The following is a 15,675-nucleotide window of genomic DNA, read 5'->3' as shown; positions in this document are numbered from 1 at the left end:
TAGACTAAAAAACTGCACCGGGATGTCCCCGGCGCTCGGTGTCACTGAAGAGCCGCACGGCGGGACAGGCGCTGTCGGGTGTGGCCAGAAGGGCAGCGCCGAGGGGGTGGCAGGTGTGAATGGAATAAAGCATTGAGAATAGATTAAAATGCAAGAAAAGCGCCGCAACCCGGGCTCTCCGCGGCCCCGTGTCAGTAAAAGAGCTGCCCCGAGGGACTGGCGGGGCGGCGGTAGAAGAGCTGCGGGGCGGGATGGGCACTGCCTAGGCTCGGAAGAGGCGCCCGAGGAGTCCCTGCCGGCCCGTGTCACTGAAGAGCTGCACCGAGAGAGCGGAGAGCAGCGGCGGCGGGGAAAGAGCCGCACCGGAGGGGCGTGGGATGGGAGGTGCGACCGGAATAATATAGAGGGAATAGAATAAAGAAAAATGAAAGAAACCGCACGGGGAGTGGCCGCTGCCCGTGACTGAAAGAGCCGCACCGAGAGACCGTGGGGGCAGCACCAGGGGCTCTCGGCCACCCCGTGTCACCGAAAGAGCCGCAGCCGGGGGGAGTTCTGTGGTGTTCTGGAGCCGCCCCGAGGGCTCTCGGCTGCCCCGAGTCACTGAAGGAGGCGCAGCGAGGGACGGGCGGGGCGCGGCCCGGATCGAGCCCCTCCAGCTGCGCCTCGAGCGGCGACCCCGCGGGACCGCGCCGGGGCCGGGCGGCGGCGGCAGCCGGAGCCGGGAAAGCGGCTTGGAGCGGCGGAGACGAGCGGGGCGTTCCCGACCAGCTCCGCTCAGCCCTCGGGCACCGGGGGGTTCCGGGGGTTGTTCCCCACCAGCTCCGCTCAGCCCTCGGGCACCGCGCTGGGGTCGCTGCGCACTTTTCACCCCCGGCCGCCCCCACGGGCCCGGGCCCCGCGGCTCCCGCTGCCGCCGCCTCGGCCCCACCGAGCCCAGAAACCACGAAAAGTCGCTGCCATGCACTAAAAAAGCTTTTCGTGCGCAGCGATGGGGGCGGGGGGAGTCCTTATGAACTCCCCTCCCCTCAGAGCCTCCCGGGCACCGCCGGGCATTAGCGCAGCTCCCGGGGCCGTGTCCCTGCCACACTTGGGTATTAAATCCGAGAGATTTGAGGAGCGGGCACAGCCCTAGAAACCAGGGCTTTGCCCTCGGGGGCTTGGAGCTGCACGAGGGGGATAAAGGATCCCCTGCACTCACCGATGCCTCCTGAAGCAGCTCTGGCCCCCTAAGAATGGGGCTGTATTTGGGAGAGGGAGGATGGCTGGGATGGGGTCTGGAATGAGACAGACACATGTTGGGATGAAGAGGTTTGAAGGGGTCCTTTCACTGAGGAGGTTTTGGGGCACCCTCCTGCAGGAGCTCAAGATTTTCAATCACGGCACCATCTATACACCTTTCCCAACCCGCTTGCCATAGCAGTCTCTGTGTGGGTTTCAAAAAGATTTCTGCCAGCTTTCTACAGTCAAACGGAGTCATTAAACCACTCGTAAAAATATGGTGCAACAAAGTTTGCACGTACGGGTTGGTTAATCCATACTGCATCCCAGCTTTTTGTCCTTCTCGGACGAGCTTCCAATTGAGCCCCGCCCACTGGCGTTGGTTCGGATTACCGGGGGCAGCAATTCCCGGGAACGCTTGTGGAATAAATTCACCCTCAATCAAAGTCTCCCGTATGATTCCCTGCCACCGCCGAGCAGGTTTGTCGGAAGCAGGGCGGCTTGGGGAGCCGCGGGCAGGACTTTCTTTTTTCCACTCCGCCCTTTGAGCCGGGGGATCAGTCGTTCTTCGCATTCCCCGGCTCCGCTCCAGCTTTTGCCCCGGTTGGAATTTCCCCGCATCCCCTTCTCGCTCCCGCGGTTTTCCCCCTTCTCTGTTCGCCAAACTGTTTCCTCGGCAGGAGTCACAGGGCGGACGGACCCCCACCGGGGCCACCCCCCCGGGGAGCCGGGCCCGCGATCCCCGCGGCCAACGCGCTCCGAAGACTCGGCACCGCGACACACATTCAGCAGCTGATTCAGGATTCTCTCTCCCCTCCGCCACCAGCAGCGGTTTCTGCTTTTCTCTTTCTTTCTCCTGCCGCTTGTGTTCTCAAAGCGGCTCAATCGCTCTGCCTTTGAACACCCGCCGTTCGCATTGGAATCCCCGCTCTGGCTAAGCCGCGGTGAGGCAGACGGCGATGGGGGCAGCGGGGGACACACACGCCCCCCCAGAGCTAAAGTTAACTCTTCGGGAGACACCACGGGACACCTCCTAGGCAGTTCTGGTGCTTGTGGAGAGGGAGCTCATCCACTTCCATTTTCTCTGGTTCTGGCGTGGGCTGCGGAGCCTGTAACTCCGTCTCCGCGGGTGCAGAAGGCAGAGACGGTATAACTGGGTCTACTCCCCCAAAGAATTCTCGGGCGTACGTCGGAAAGGCAGCCGCGGGACGGCCTGGCTCTAGACGGGCTACTGCCCCTACCGCAGCTGTTTTTTCTGCCTCTATTTGCCTCAGCGCCGTTATTATTAACTTCCATAGCGTACTAAGCCCTTTAGTCTCTTTTAATCCATTGCTTATGGCGTCCCAAAGAGTGATTCCCAGCCTTTCCCACTCAAGAGTGCTGAGAACGCTCCCGTGGGTGGCAAAAAATCCTCTCTCCCGACCCCATCTTAACAGTCTTTTCAAGACCTCCAGGTCATGCTTCTCTCAAAGAGAATATGCTGGAGGACCCTGAACGTGGCCTGCTCCTCTTTCGACAGACCCTTCCCCATCCTCCAGCCCCCGGCCTCTCACCTCTTCGGGTGCACCCGCTGCAGCGTACGTTTTCCGGACTTCTTTCCCCAGGAGCTTTCTTTGGCTCCTCCAACTCCAATGGAGCCGTTCTCCGCCTCCCCCCTCCACGGTCCAGCCGTGGCAGGCTCTGACCGGGGCCTCCCGCCTTTTCACTCCACAGACCCCCTTCAGAATCCAAAGGGTCCGGTCTGCTTCATTATCGCAGCGTTTATCACGTCGCGAGGTCACCAGCATGCGGGAGCTCAGGACTTCTGAACAATGAAGCAATATGATTCCGCAGAAGACATTTTATTGTTTCCATTGCACTCTACTTATGCATTTTGCAGCTGCTGTGCATGTGATCACGCACTTCTTGATTGGTCCCTCGATTTCCTCCACGCATTCTGCACGCACTTTTCAGAAAACAGGATTGGTTCTAGTCCAGTGTGGCACAGTCCTTCTTTATCTATTTCTCGCTGCCCTGGTATTCTGCTTCTCAGCTTCTTCTTTCCCAATTGAGCGCTGCTTACATTTCGGTAACCCTGATGCATTCCTGGTGTCTCTGATAAGAATCACTAAAGATGGTTTGGCTGGGGCACACTAACAGGGCTCACATACATTACAACACCCTCCAGTCCTGAGGGATGTGTTACTGGGAGGGGAGACACACCTGGCTCTTGCACTTGGAGTGTGGCCCCACAGGGAAGGACATGGGGAGCCCATTTTAGGGTAGATCCTCCTGCTTTCCACCAGTTTTGGGGGGTTATAAACGGATTTGGGAAATTTCCCAGTCATTTTAGCAGGCAGAGGTGAGCCCTTTTTTGGGAGGATCCTGATGCTTTCCTCCAGTTTTGGGGGTTCTAAATGACTTGTGGTGGACCCACTTTCATGGGTTCTGATGCTGCCCACCCGTGCTCTGTATTGGTCCGGACCGGTGCTCCCAGTGCCGTGCGCGGCTGCTTTGGGGCTGGCGGCACTTGCCCAGCGCTGGCCATGGGGCGTGTGCTGGCAGCTGGGGCCGTACTGGTGGTACTGGTGGTGCTGGGAGCTCACGTGTCTGGGGGCCAGCGGGACTCAGGTGAGTGTGGGCATCTCAGGGGTGTGGTGGGGACGACAGGAAAATATTGAGAGAGGTGGGAAAAAGGGAGGAAGAGAGCAGAAAACGGGAGCTGGAATGCCCAAACCAGGAGTCCAGCCCAGGGGTCTCATGCCTGACTGCCCCCCGGCAAGTGGCTCCCACAACCCCTCACCCTGTCCCCAAAATCCCTTGGGAGCCCCAACCCATCTCTGTATTTCCACCTCCAAAATCTCCAGGCTCCTGCAGTGAGACCAAAGGGATCCAAATCCCCAGCTAGTGTGACCACAAGCCCCAAACTTTTTTCTCCACACAACAATCTTCCCTCTTTTCCCCTTCCTGGCTTCCCCCACAGCGGCTGGGAGCAGCCAAGAGCCCAGCGCTGCCCCAGCCCGACCGGCCCCAGCTCCATCCCTGCTCCTCCCATGGGATGCGATGGGTTTGGGGGGAGGCGGCCAAGGGTGGGCGCTGAGCCTGGGGGGAGGAGGAGCAGGGGTGGAGGAGGAGGGATGAAGGAGAAGGGGGAGAAGGGATGGAAGGAGGAGAAGGTGGAAGTGCAGGAGGAGTGGGAGGAAGAGGAGGGATAGAGGAGGAGCAGGAGCAGGAACAGGAGGAGGAAGAGGAGGCAGCACGTGCGTCCATCGCTCCCTGTATCCGCAGGCCCCCGCCCCGGGAGCATCGCCCCCCCCGAATTCCGCAGGGGTCCGGGGAGGGGAAGCTTGCCCCAAATATCTTGGGTGGTCCCTGGGAGGGTTTTTTGGGGGGGTTCCCGCTGGTGGCTCACAGCAGAGCCCTGGCCATGGGTGGGGGGATGCGGGGCCTCCCCCCACGTGTGGGTTGGTCTCCCTGGGTCAGGCTCTGGTACCACGTGGCGATTGCCCGGTGCCAGTGCGGCGTGAGGGGGACACCGGTTTCAGGGACACCGGTTTCAGGGACTGCCTGGGAGAGCTGGGTTTGGGGGAAGCCCGAGAGCCACAGAGTGGGAAGAGCGGAGAAGGGCGATCCTGGAGCTGGGGGACCCCTTGCAGCCTGAAGGGAGGGGGAAGATGGAGAGCAGGGGAACCAGGGACCCCCTGGACACTGAAGTGGGGAGCCTGGAAAGGGGGGACCCCTGGGATTCCCCGGACCCCTGATAGCCCAGAGAAGGCGGGAACTCCGGATATGGGGGAACCTCAAAATACACAGGACACCCAGAAACCCAGAGAGACAGAACTCCCGAGAGGTTACTTTTGCTGAATCTTGGAGTTTTCTGTTTGAATTTTGATCTCTTGGGCCGAATCTTGATATTTTCTAAATGTTTGGGGTGAGGGAGGGAATCCTGTTGTTTCTAAGGTTTATTGGTCTAAACATTGGTGGTTTGATTTTTTGAAGGGCAGAATTTTCCTGTTGTGGGGGAGTTTTTCCTGTATATCAAGATTTTGGGAGTTTTGGGGCTGTGTCTTTGTGTTTGGGGCTTTTGTGGCTGGATCTTAATATTTTGGAGGGTTTTATGGACACAAATGCCTGGTGACTTCTAGAGATGGACTTGGGCTGGAGGAACCCCCAACCTAACACACTCACCCCTTGTTTTTGCCCTGAAAACAGGATTTGTCATTCCAAACCTATGGCTGGATGGAGAAGGAGGCTGCAAGAAAGAGGAAGATGTCCTGGGACCCCCAGGCAGGTGAGGAGGAAGTCACTGCCCCTTTCCCCCTCTCTCCTGCTCCATCTCCCAGCCCAGCATCACCCCCGGCTGCAGGACAACCCCGCTGCCGACACCGTCCTGCTGGGGACGGACTGGGGGGATCTCCTTCCCCTTCCCTATGGCATGGAGGCAAATCCCATCCTCTCCTTCTCCACTCTGCTTCCTCTCCTCGTTCTGTCCTTATTCCTTCCACTTTCCTTCCTCCTCTCCTTCTTCCCTGGTTTCTTCTTCTTGTTCCTTCCTCTCCTTCTACCTTTTCCTTTTCCCTTCTCCCTGTCCCTTCCTCTCCTTCTCCTTCCTGCCCCAGGCACTGAGCTGCAGATGGAGACCAGGGGGAACAAATCCCTGTGGCAGAACCTCGTGGAAGAGGCAGCTTTGAGCAGCTCCTTGGTGCAGGAATCCAGTGGGGAGGAAAAACTGAAGAGATCCACAAGGAGTGACGGCAAACCCAGCCCAGGGAGCTGCGAGGAGGAAAGACCCCCGTGAGACAGAAAGGCAGCCGGAGATCCAGCCACAGCTCAGAGCTGATGGAGAAGCCTCAGGGTGGAGAGAAGCCCCACAAGTGCTTGGAATGTGGAAGAGATTTGGAAATCCACGTGGATGCAGAGATCCCCCGCAGCCCCTGGAGGAGCCCCCACCAGAGCGGGGGATGCCTGAGGAGAGGCTGTGACCCCGTGGGAGACCCGTGGACAGAGGGGCCCCGCTGGAGCAGCCTCTCCTTGCAGGACTGACCCCGGGGCAGAGTGACCCCCGGGGCTGCAGCAGTGTGAGGGGACTGCTGCCCGTGGGACGGACTCAGGGTGGAGAAGTTCCTGGAGAACTGTCTGGTGGGAGGGAGCCCAGAGTGCAGCAGGGGAACGACTCCTGTCCCTGAGCAGCGGGAGAAGGCACCGGGGATGAACTGAGCATGGCCCCCATTCCCTGTGTCCTGCACTGCCGGGGTGGGAGGTGGAGCTGGAAGGAGGGAGGGGTGGGAGGAAGAAGTTTGGGAGGGTCTTCTTCTACTTCGCATTACCCTGCTCTGAGCTTTGGGAGTTTTCTGCCAGAAATCTCTCCCCTCGTGCACTCAGCCAAAGGGGTTTGGGGCGGTTTTCCCTTTTTCGGGGAAATCAAAGCCATGCACTGATGCTCCGAATTAGGGGCGGGAGTCGGGAGGCTGCAGGGCTTGCCAAGGAGCCGGAGGCAGCCAACACGCAGGGCTGGGCAAGTCGGGCCGGGAGCAGCGGAGAGCTTTGTTTCCCTTCCCAGCTGAATGGCGGCTCGGGCCGGGCCCGTTCCAGGGCTGTTCCTCAGCTGCGGCTTTCCCCTCACGCAGCCCGGGGGGCGCTGGGAGCGCGGGGCGAGGCTGGGCCGTGTGCAGAGCCCGCCCCTCGCTGCGATTGGGCGGTGCTGCCGTCAGTCGTGGTTCTGGCGCGCTGATTGGTCGGAGCGGGGAGCAGCCCGGGCCCGGAGCCGCCGGCAGGGCGGCCGTGGCGCAGCAGAGGCGCCATTGGCGGAGCGTCTGTGCGGGCCCGGGAGCGGCGGCGGCGGCCGGAGCCCGGTGAGGCGGCGGCGGAGCTCGGAGGCGGCCCCAGCGCAGGTGGGAGCCGCGCTCGGTTCTGGCGGGGCTCGGCGCTGGCTGCGGGCGGAGGGGGCGGCAGGGGGCTGGGGCGGGTTCGTTGTGCCGTGTGGGCGCCGTGTTCGCCCTGGCGTGAGGGCGCTGCGGGAGCGGCTGCCCGCGCTCTCCTTGCCGCTGCTGCCTCGGCAGGAGCCGGTGCCGGAGCAGCGCTGGCTCGTCCCGGCTGCTGTGGGTAGGACAGAGGTGGCTGCCCCGTCGGCGGGAGTGTGCGGGAAAGTTCCCGTGGCCAGAGGTTTGTGTCCCCAGAGGAGCCGGAGGAGTCCTGTAAAAGGAACTTTATTCCTGGACCAAGGGAGAGGCCACGGGGCATTTCCCGTGGGGTCTGTCCAAGTGTTGGAGGACGCAGCCTCCTTTTTATGCCGATGTTCCCGGCCGCATCTCCGTGTCCCTTTCCCCAGTGGCTGAGGTCCTTGGAAGGTACAGACTTCCCGATGCACCTGCTGCATGTGCCCCTTAATGTGCACCCCCACTTTCTATAACATCCGATATTCATGGCTCTGTGGAGTCTTTGTTCTTCTTCTGGAAGTTCAGGAATTTAGTGGGACCTTGGCTGAGCATCAGTTCGTGTTAATTAGTACCATTTTCTAAGACTGATGGTTTCTGCCCTCACTTCCTTATCTCCAAGTCCCTGGCCCTATCTCCAATGGGATTCACAACATCTATTTGTAAAGACGCGTTCATTTTTTTCCTTGTAATTCCTTGTCTTCTTATTTTCTCAGTATTTCTCTTTACAATTTTTATAATTGCCTTAATCTGTTCTTCCTAGGCCGCCTTTGGTTTTGTGATTATTCTCAGTGACCTCATTCTGTGTCCTTTTGTGGCCATTTCGGGGTCAGGAGGCCTGGCTGCCACCTGCATGCCCTTGATCCCCTGCTGAATGAGCTGCACTGAGCAAGGTGTGGTGCACGGTAAAAAGATGAGAGTTGCTGTAGCATCTGAGAGGAGAAACAGCATTGGTTTAACCCATGGTCTGCCAGGGAACCACGAAAATGTGTCCCATTCCCATCCTTTCCACATTTGGACAGGGACATGAGCTGCTTTCTTATTTCCTTTGTTCTCTGTTTTACCATCTTTCCTTTGCCATCTCTTTGTCAAGAGCAGTTTGAGTCCTTTAATTTTCCACAACCTCCTGGTCCTTCTGCTGAGAGAGAATCTGATGCCATCCCAGGGTGAAATGTGGCGTTGCTCATGGGAGTGGATTGGTGGGTGAGAAGGTCAGGAGCTGGAGCTGTGTGCTTGGTTATGATTTGGAGGACAGCTTGTAATCTAATGATGCATTGAAGTGATCACTGGGTTCTCTGGCACCTGGTATGAATTTGTTTGGGTTCCCAGGGGCTGCTCCATGGTGTTGTAGGATTTGTTCTGGTGGCCGTTCATCTTTTCCCCATTTTTGGGCACTCCCAGAAATGCCAGGGATGCATCAATTAACCGCTTTTCTCTGATTAAATCATCACATCCTTGGATTCCCAAGCGATTTCGCTGACCTTGTGGCAGCAAAAGCAGCCCAGTGGTCAAACCCACCCTGTATAACCCAGACAGTGCCAGCAGATGTTGGAGTGGGGAGAGGGATGATTCCCCCCCGCTTTTTTGAGTGAAGTTCTCCCAACATTCTCCGTTTGCTGTTTTCCTTTGCAGCTTCAGGGATTTCTGTTGCAGAGTCCGAGATGCTCAGTGTGGGCTCTGCCTTTAGCGATGCAAATTCCGTCTGTGCAGGGAGGCAGAGCTTGGGGTGAGGGGCAGAGGGAATCAGCCCAATTCCTCTGTCAGGCAAGGAGAGCCTGGGACATTGTGCACACTTCCGCCAGCAGAGTTAATTTGCATTTCTAAAGCTCCTCTGCTGGCTGCCTGGGAAGAAACTTCTCTTCCAGGGCAGCCATCAGGTGACTCACAAGTGCCCTCCCCCTCCCCCAGCTGCTTTTTTTTTTCGCATTTCTTTCTTTTAATAGTATTTTATTAACTGTTTATGAGTTAAAGGGTCTCCTTTAAATCTCATCCAGTTTTGCAAAATGCAACCTAAATGTGAACATCGAAGAACCCATTCCAAAATTCTGCCATCACTAACAGCCACGCACACACATACACAAAAATGCCCCAAAGCCATAAAGATTTTTGCTACTTCTTCTCCTCGGACTAAAAACTGACTCTCACACCCCTGGCCCAAACCCAACTGACAATATCAAAGAAGGATTATTAAGAAAAAATATTATAATGGTATAATCTTATCACAGAAACTGCAGGAAGAACAAAAACTCTCCAACAACCTTTTTAGTGTTTGAGGATCAAGGCATTACTTTATTCTGGCCAGGATGTGCAACAGAAATCATTTCATGCACACAAAGCCCGGGTGTGCAGAGAAAATCATCCCATGGCACATGAGTTTTACTCGATTTTTCCGCAACTTGATGCAGTCTAAACCCATAGAAATCCGTAGGTTTAATGTTCATTGGTTCCAAGATGGGCAGTTCTTAGTATTTGGTTTCCTACTGGCCCCGGATTGCTTGGCCTCTGATGTTCATTAGGCCCACACTCCTTGATTTCCTTCTCAGCCTTTTCCAGATCAGGGGTCTCCAGCTGTGCCGGGGGCAGTGTCTGGGGTAGCTGTTCCTTGATGTTTGCTGATGGGCGTTGATGTTTTGTTGATGGGCGTTATCTTTTGGGTATCTTTTGGGCTATTCCCAGTCTGTTGAGATGTTAAGCTCATCTCTGTTGAGTGGTGTAACATCCCTTAAAGTCCCAAGGCAGGGTCTGTGCCAGCCGAGCTTCCTGTGGAAGAGATTTCACAAGAGACAGGATTCTGGCCACAGACTGCTTGAAACAGACATCCCTTATCTCCATCCCCCACTGGGTCGGGAATTCCCAGGGTGAGGAATTGCAAACCTCAATTCCAGGGGAGATAATTGAATATCTGCCCTGGGTCTGGCTCTTCTTCTTGCCAAAGCCACTGGCAGCAGCTGTACCCGTGGCATCTTGGTTTCTCTCAGCAGCTTTAGAAGGTGTTTCTTTATTTCCCCATTCATTCTTTCTACCCGAGCCAGAGTCTGGGGGTGCCAGGGGGTCTGGAGGTTGCACTGTGTTCCTGACGCAGCCAGAACGGCCTGAAGGATCTTTCCTGTAAAATGAGTTCCCCTGTCTGAGTCTAATGTCTGGGAGGGCCAGGGCAGGAGGCTCAGTTAATCTGCTTTTGAAGCCTTGAAAATTGTGCTTTCCTTCTGGTGTCCATGATGGGGTTTCTTGCCTGGCAGGAGAGGAGAGTTGTAGGGAGAGATGCCTGGCTCCAGAAGCGCTGCCTTTAGCAGGGACTCAGTAAGAGGCTGTAACCCCTTCCTTGCCTCCCTTGGAACAGGGTATTGCTTTTAGACACCACTTGTCCTGGATGCTCCAAAGGAATTTGGAGAAGCTCCATATCTGGTTTTCCCAATTTCCCTGGGGCTGCCCACACTTCTGGGTTCACTTCAGCAGAGGCCTTCGAAGACATTTGACACAAAGGTAGAGCAGCATTAGCCTCTGGATCTCCTTTGACAATATGAATTTGCATTCCCACTTCAGCCACCAAATCCCTTCCCAGTAAATTACAATCACAATTAGGAGCAAACAGAAATTGATGCATTTTGAATCCATCTCCCAGATCTACTGATAGTGGTTGAATAAAGCACACCTGCTCATCTTTCCCACTTATTGCCTGAATAATGAAAGAACTTCTTGACAATTTCCCCCCTTAGGTGTCAGATTCGGAGTGGATCGAGAGGCCCCTGTGTCCATCAGGAGCGGCCTCGTCTCGATCCAGACGCGCCCTGAATGTTCTCAAGGGCTCTGGTGCGGTGGGTCCCTGGTCTGCTGGGAGCTCTTCCAGCCCTGACAATCCATGTCCATGTGGGGTGGACTTGCTGGTGCTGAGGGTGCTGCTGTCTGTGCTTGCAGTGTCCTTCTGGCCTGCAGATGGACCCCTGATTCCTTGCCAGGGGCTGTTTGGGTGGGCTCTGCCGTGCCGAGGAGGGCAATGCCTGTGCCAGGTGCTTGTGGCCGCCGCCGTCCCCTGGGTGCTGGGGCCCCCTTGGGCCCTGCGGTTCATCCCTGGGGGGCTGTAGAAACTCTGCCATGGCCTTTGCCTTCACCTTGGCCTTTTGCTCATCCCTTCTTGCATTGCCCTGCTGAGCCTTTCTGGCCAAGTGCTGCAGGGGCTTCTTGTGCCTCTCCTGCAGCCCCCTCAGTGCCCGTGGGTGCTCATCCTCTGACAGCTGCTGAGCTTTCTGCAAAATCATTCGTTTCTCCAGTGACCCAAACAAGATCGGTAAAAGAAAATCCTGATCCTTCCACATCCCGCAGCCTCCTGGGGGCCGGGGGCCACTGCCGGCCCTGCCCGGGGGGTGTTGGGGTCAGGCAGTGCCCGGCGCTGAGCCCCGGCTGCCCCACAGCCCCGGCCCGGCCCCACAGCTCCCCACAGGCCCCCAGCCCGTGCTGCTCTGTCCTGCTGCTCCCCACCACAGAGAAACCCCCTGAAATCCTGAGCTTCTTTTTCTTTCCTGTCCCGGAAAGCAGGGATGCAAAGGAGGTGGAGCTGGCCGTGAGGGTAAGAGGGTTTTGGCCCTTTTGGATGATAAGATTAGGGAAGGTGCTGTAAAACATTCCAGTTCTCACTATTTTTCTCTTCCTCCTCTTTTCCATCTTCCTTTTCCTTTCTTACTACATAGATTCCTCCTGCTGCTGTTTGCCTTAACCATATTCCTGCACACTCCCTTCAACCAATCCTTTCCCAGCACACCAACACCATCCATCCCCTGTTGCTGAGACCCCTTCTTGACTTCCCGTTTTCCCCCTGCTGGGTGTCCATGTCCTTAATTAGCTCTGGGAGAATGTGCAAACTGCCTCAGCATTGTCCCCTTTTGTATAGGACACGATGTCCCTGGTTCTGTTCAGGCTTTGTTGTTGTTCTGGAAGTTGAGGAATTGAGCAGGAGCTTGGCTGAGCAGCAGTGTGTGTCAGTCAGTGCCATTTTGTGGAGCTGCTGGTTTGTGCTGTCACTTGCTTGTGTGCAAGTGCGTGTGGCTGTGTCCGAGCAGATTCAGAGGATGTGTTTGTAAGGAGGCGTTGGTGTTGTTGGTTCGCTGGGGGTGCCCGGTTTTCGGGACATCCCCCCTGGAGCAGGGTGTCCCCCCTTGGTGCAGGCGCGGCCCTCAGGCAGCGCTCAGCCAATCAGAAGGCGCGGCGCTGGTGACTCAGCAGTTGCCAGGCAGAGCCGCAGCGCCCGGCGCTCCCCAGCTGGAGCCCACGTGTGGCCCGGCCTTGGCGCCCCCCGCCAGGGGAATTTGGGGAGGTGGGAGGGGGGGAGCGCCAAGGCCGGGCCGGGCCGTGCTGTGCTGGCAGAAGTGGCTGCGGCGGGGGCCGAGTGCGGGCAGGAGCGGCCGAGAGCCCAGCGCTGCCCCAGCCCGAGCTGCCGCAGCTGCATCGCTGCTCGTGCTGTGCGATCCGAGAGCTCTGGGGGGCAGAGCGAGCCAGGGCTGGGTGCTGGGCCTGGGGGGAGCAGGAGAAAGGCTGGAGGAGCAGGGCTGGAGATCAGAATGGTGAAACGATGCCCGTGGGAGCAGCAGGTGGGATTCTGCAGGAGAAGGAGTAGTGTGAGGAAGAGAAGTGTGAGGAAGAGTAGGGACACAGGAGGAGGAGGAGGAGGAGGAGGAGGAGGAGGAGGAGGAGGAGGCACCCCAAGGTTCCAGCACTCGCTGTATCTGCAGCCTCCCTCCAGCCCCAGGAGCGTTGCCCCCCCCATCCAGCAGGTGATCAGGGAGGGGGAGCCATGATTTTCCCGTGGGTGAATCTTGGTGTTTCTGAGATTTATTTGGCTTCATGTTGGTGCTTTGTTTTTTTTTGTGGGGGCTGAATATTTATATTTTGGAGGAGGTTTTGACTGAATCTTGATGTTTTGAGGGTTTTGGGTCTGTGTCTTGATGTTTGTGGGACTTTTGTGCTAAATCTTGGTGTTTTGGAGGTTTTTACAGACACAAATGCCTGGTCATAGACTCTGGCTGGAGGAAGCCCCCAGCCCGAGGCACTCACTACTTGTTTTTCCCCCAATCCAGGATTTGTCATTCCCAAGCTGTGGACAGATGGAGGAGGAGGAAAAGCCCTGGAGATGCCACATGAGATGGGGCTGCAAATGCAGCCCAGAGAGATCCAAGGAGGAAAGAGCCCCCCTGTGCCAGGAAGGCAGCCGGAGATCCAGGGGGAGGTCGGAGCTGGGGGAGAAGCCTCAGGGCAGGGAGAAGCCCCACAAGTGCTTGGAATGTGGGAAGGGCTTCAGGTGGAGCTACAGGCTGATAGAACACCAGAGGATCCACACTGGGGAAAAGCTCTACGAGTGTGGGGAGTGTGGGAAGAGCTTCAGCCAGAGCTACAGCCTGAGGGTACACCAGCGCACCCACACTGGGGAGAGGCCCTACGAGTGTTCTGAGTGTGGGAAGAGGTTTCAGAGGAGCTCCCACCTCCTCGAACATGAGCGCATTCACACGGATGAGAGGCCCTTCCGCTGCCCCAAGTGCAGGAAGGGCTTCAAACGCAACTCCCACCTCACCCTTCACTGGCGCACACACACTGGGGAGAGGCCCTACGAGTGTCCCCAGTGTGGGAAGAGTTTCTCACAGAGCTCTAACTTGACCCAACACCAATGGAAGTTCCACTAATGGAAGCCCTGTGAGTGCCCCGAGTGCGGGAAGAGCTTCGTGCGCTGCTCCAGCTCCATCCCCCGTGGGAGGATCGGCGTTGGATGATCCCCAGTGACCCCCGTGGGGCAGAGCCCTGGTGACCCCCGTTCCGGGTGATCCGCGCTGGGTGGGGGGAAGGTGTTGGAGAGATTTCTTTGCCTTCTCCTTGTGCTGCTGGGATTTGGTTGGCAATAAATTCTGTTACTGTGCCCAGGCTGGGTCTGTTGTGCCCGTTCCAGTTGAAAGGGTTAAAATCATTGTACCTGTGCAATGCAGTCTTGGTGCTCGAAGCACGAGCTCTGGCGTTCCCCAGGTCAGAGAGAGTCCAGCTGCGTTACTTCTGCGCATTGCTGCAGCGACTTCGGCATGAGGAAGGGAGCTGCTTCCTGAGCTAGCTAGCTGGCTTCTTGGCAGAGGGAACACAGCAGGAGCCAAAGGGATCGGCTCGCATTAGCTCGGAGTCAAAGGAAGAGAGAGGCTGTTCTGGTCTGACTCCTAACAGATTTATTGTCAGAAGTTTCACAACCCAAACAAGCTCGGAAGGGATGTGTGCCATGGGATGTGATGGGATGCCCCCCTCAGGCTTTTCCTCAGTTTTATAGGCAATTTGAAAACCCCGGTGAAAGGGGAAAACAACCAATGAGTTACAAGCCAGGGGGAGGACACAATGTCACAAGAACCACTGGGGGGGGAAACCGAGAGGCGGGAGTTATAACAGAACCAATGAACGACTGAGTAACCGAGAATTTTCCCGAACCGAGGGAGGTGGCTTGGACCCGGGCACCGCCCAGGGGGTGCAGCTTAGGCTTCTGAGCCGCCCATCGACCTCTGAGTCGGCCTCTTTGGGGAACTCGATCCAGGGGAGGGGCTGGGATTGATTGGCCTTAAATAACAATGGCTCCCTTGGACTCCCCTTCTTTCAAAACAAAATGAGGGGTCATTTTGGGAAGGGAGACACATTTTAAGGAGACTGGGAGGTGGAAGATTTGTTTTTCAGGCCTGGAGGAGGAGTCTTTTTTAGGTGGTTTGGTTTTTCTTCTTTTCCAGGCTGTGGCAGCTTCTTTCCTTTGCTTGACATCCGCAGGTGGTCTCGAAAAAGGTTTGATCCACTTCCCAGGGATCCATCTTGGACCCTCTGGGGTGGAAACACACCCGTAGCCTCTGCCCCGGGTGACTCGGAGGTACAGGCCACGTATTTGTAAAGTATCAGGGTCTTTTATTAGGACCTCAGGTCTCTCAGTCAGTTTATGTTTGGCAGAGTTTGTGAAGTGTCTCATGATGGGAGGATCAGGTTCCTCATAGGAATAGTTTAAAAAGTTCAAAGTGAACAACTCTTTGGACAGTCTTATGATGGGGGCAGAGATCTCATTGCCACCTTTTTGTTGTTCTAGCAGTCTTTTTAGTGTTTGATGCTTTCTTTCTATGATGGCTTGGCCTGTGGGCGAGTGAGGGATGCCAGTGATGTGATCCACACCCCACTCACTCATGAATGTTTTTAACTCTGCAGAGGTGTATGCTGGGCCATTGTCAGTTTTTGTTTTATTTGGTATCCCCAACACAGCAAAGGCCTGTACCAGGTGGTTGATGACATCTTTGGCCTTCTCCCCACGGTGGGCTGAGGCAAAGGTTGCACCAGAAAAGGTATCCACAGAAACATCAATATATTTCTGGCGGCCAAACCGGGGGAAGTGGGTGACATCTGTTTGCCATACCTCACAACTGCCCAGGCCTTGGGGGCTAACCCCTTGACCTAATGATGGAAGCTGATGTTTTTGGCAGCTGGGGCATGTCGCCACAATAGCTTTCGCCTGGTCTCTAGTGAGGTGGAACATTCAAATGAGACCTGGAGCATTTTG

At 56.6% G+C, this 15,675-nt stretch overlaps 1 protein-coding gene and 1 pseudogene across 1 annotated transcript; one reads left to right on the top strand and one right to left on the bottom strand.

The window, feature by feature from the left end:
* The window catches only part of LOC138101926 (zinc finger protein 208-like), a 198,121-nt pseudogene that overhangs the window by 176,300 nt on the left and 6,146 nt on the right, over window positions 1–15,675 (bottom strand).
* LOC138101895 (zinc finger protein ZFP2-like) lies at window positions 6,978–14,022 on the top strand. The gene is made up of 2 exons (XM_068999648.1): window positions 6,978–7,088; window positions 13,199–14,022. The coding sequence occupies exon 2, from the start codon at window positions 13,226–13,228 to the stop codon at window positions 13,796–13,798; it is 573 nt and encodes a 190-aa protein (XP_068855749.1). The 5' UTR covers window positions 6,978–7,088; window positions 13,199–13,225; the 3' UTR covers window positions 13,799–14,022.

Source organism: Aphelocoma coerulescens, unplaced genomic scaffold (genome assembly GCF_041296385.1).
Source record: "Aphelocoma coerulescens isolate FSJ_1873_10779 unplaced genomic scaffold, UR_Acoe_1.0 HiC_scaffold_56, whole genome shotgun sequence".
In the NCBI taxonomy this organism is placed as follows: domain Eukaryota; kingdom Metazoa; phylum Chordata; class Aves; order Passeriformes; family Corvidae; genus Aphelocoma; species Aphelocoma coerulescens.
The sequence above is the reverse complement of the archived record's forward strand: the minus strand, read 5'-3'. Positions and strand labels throughout refer to the sequence as shown.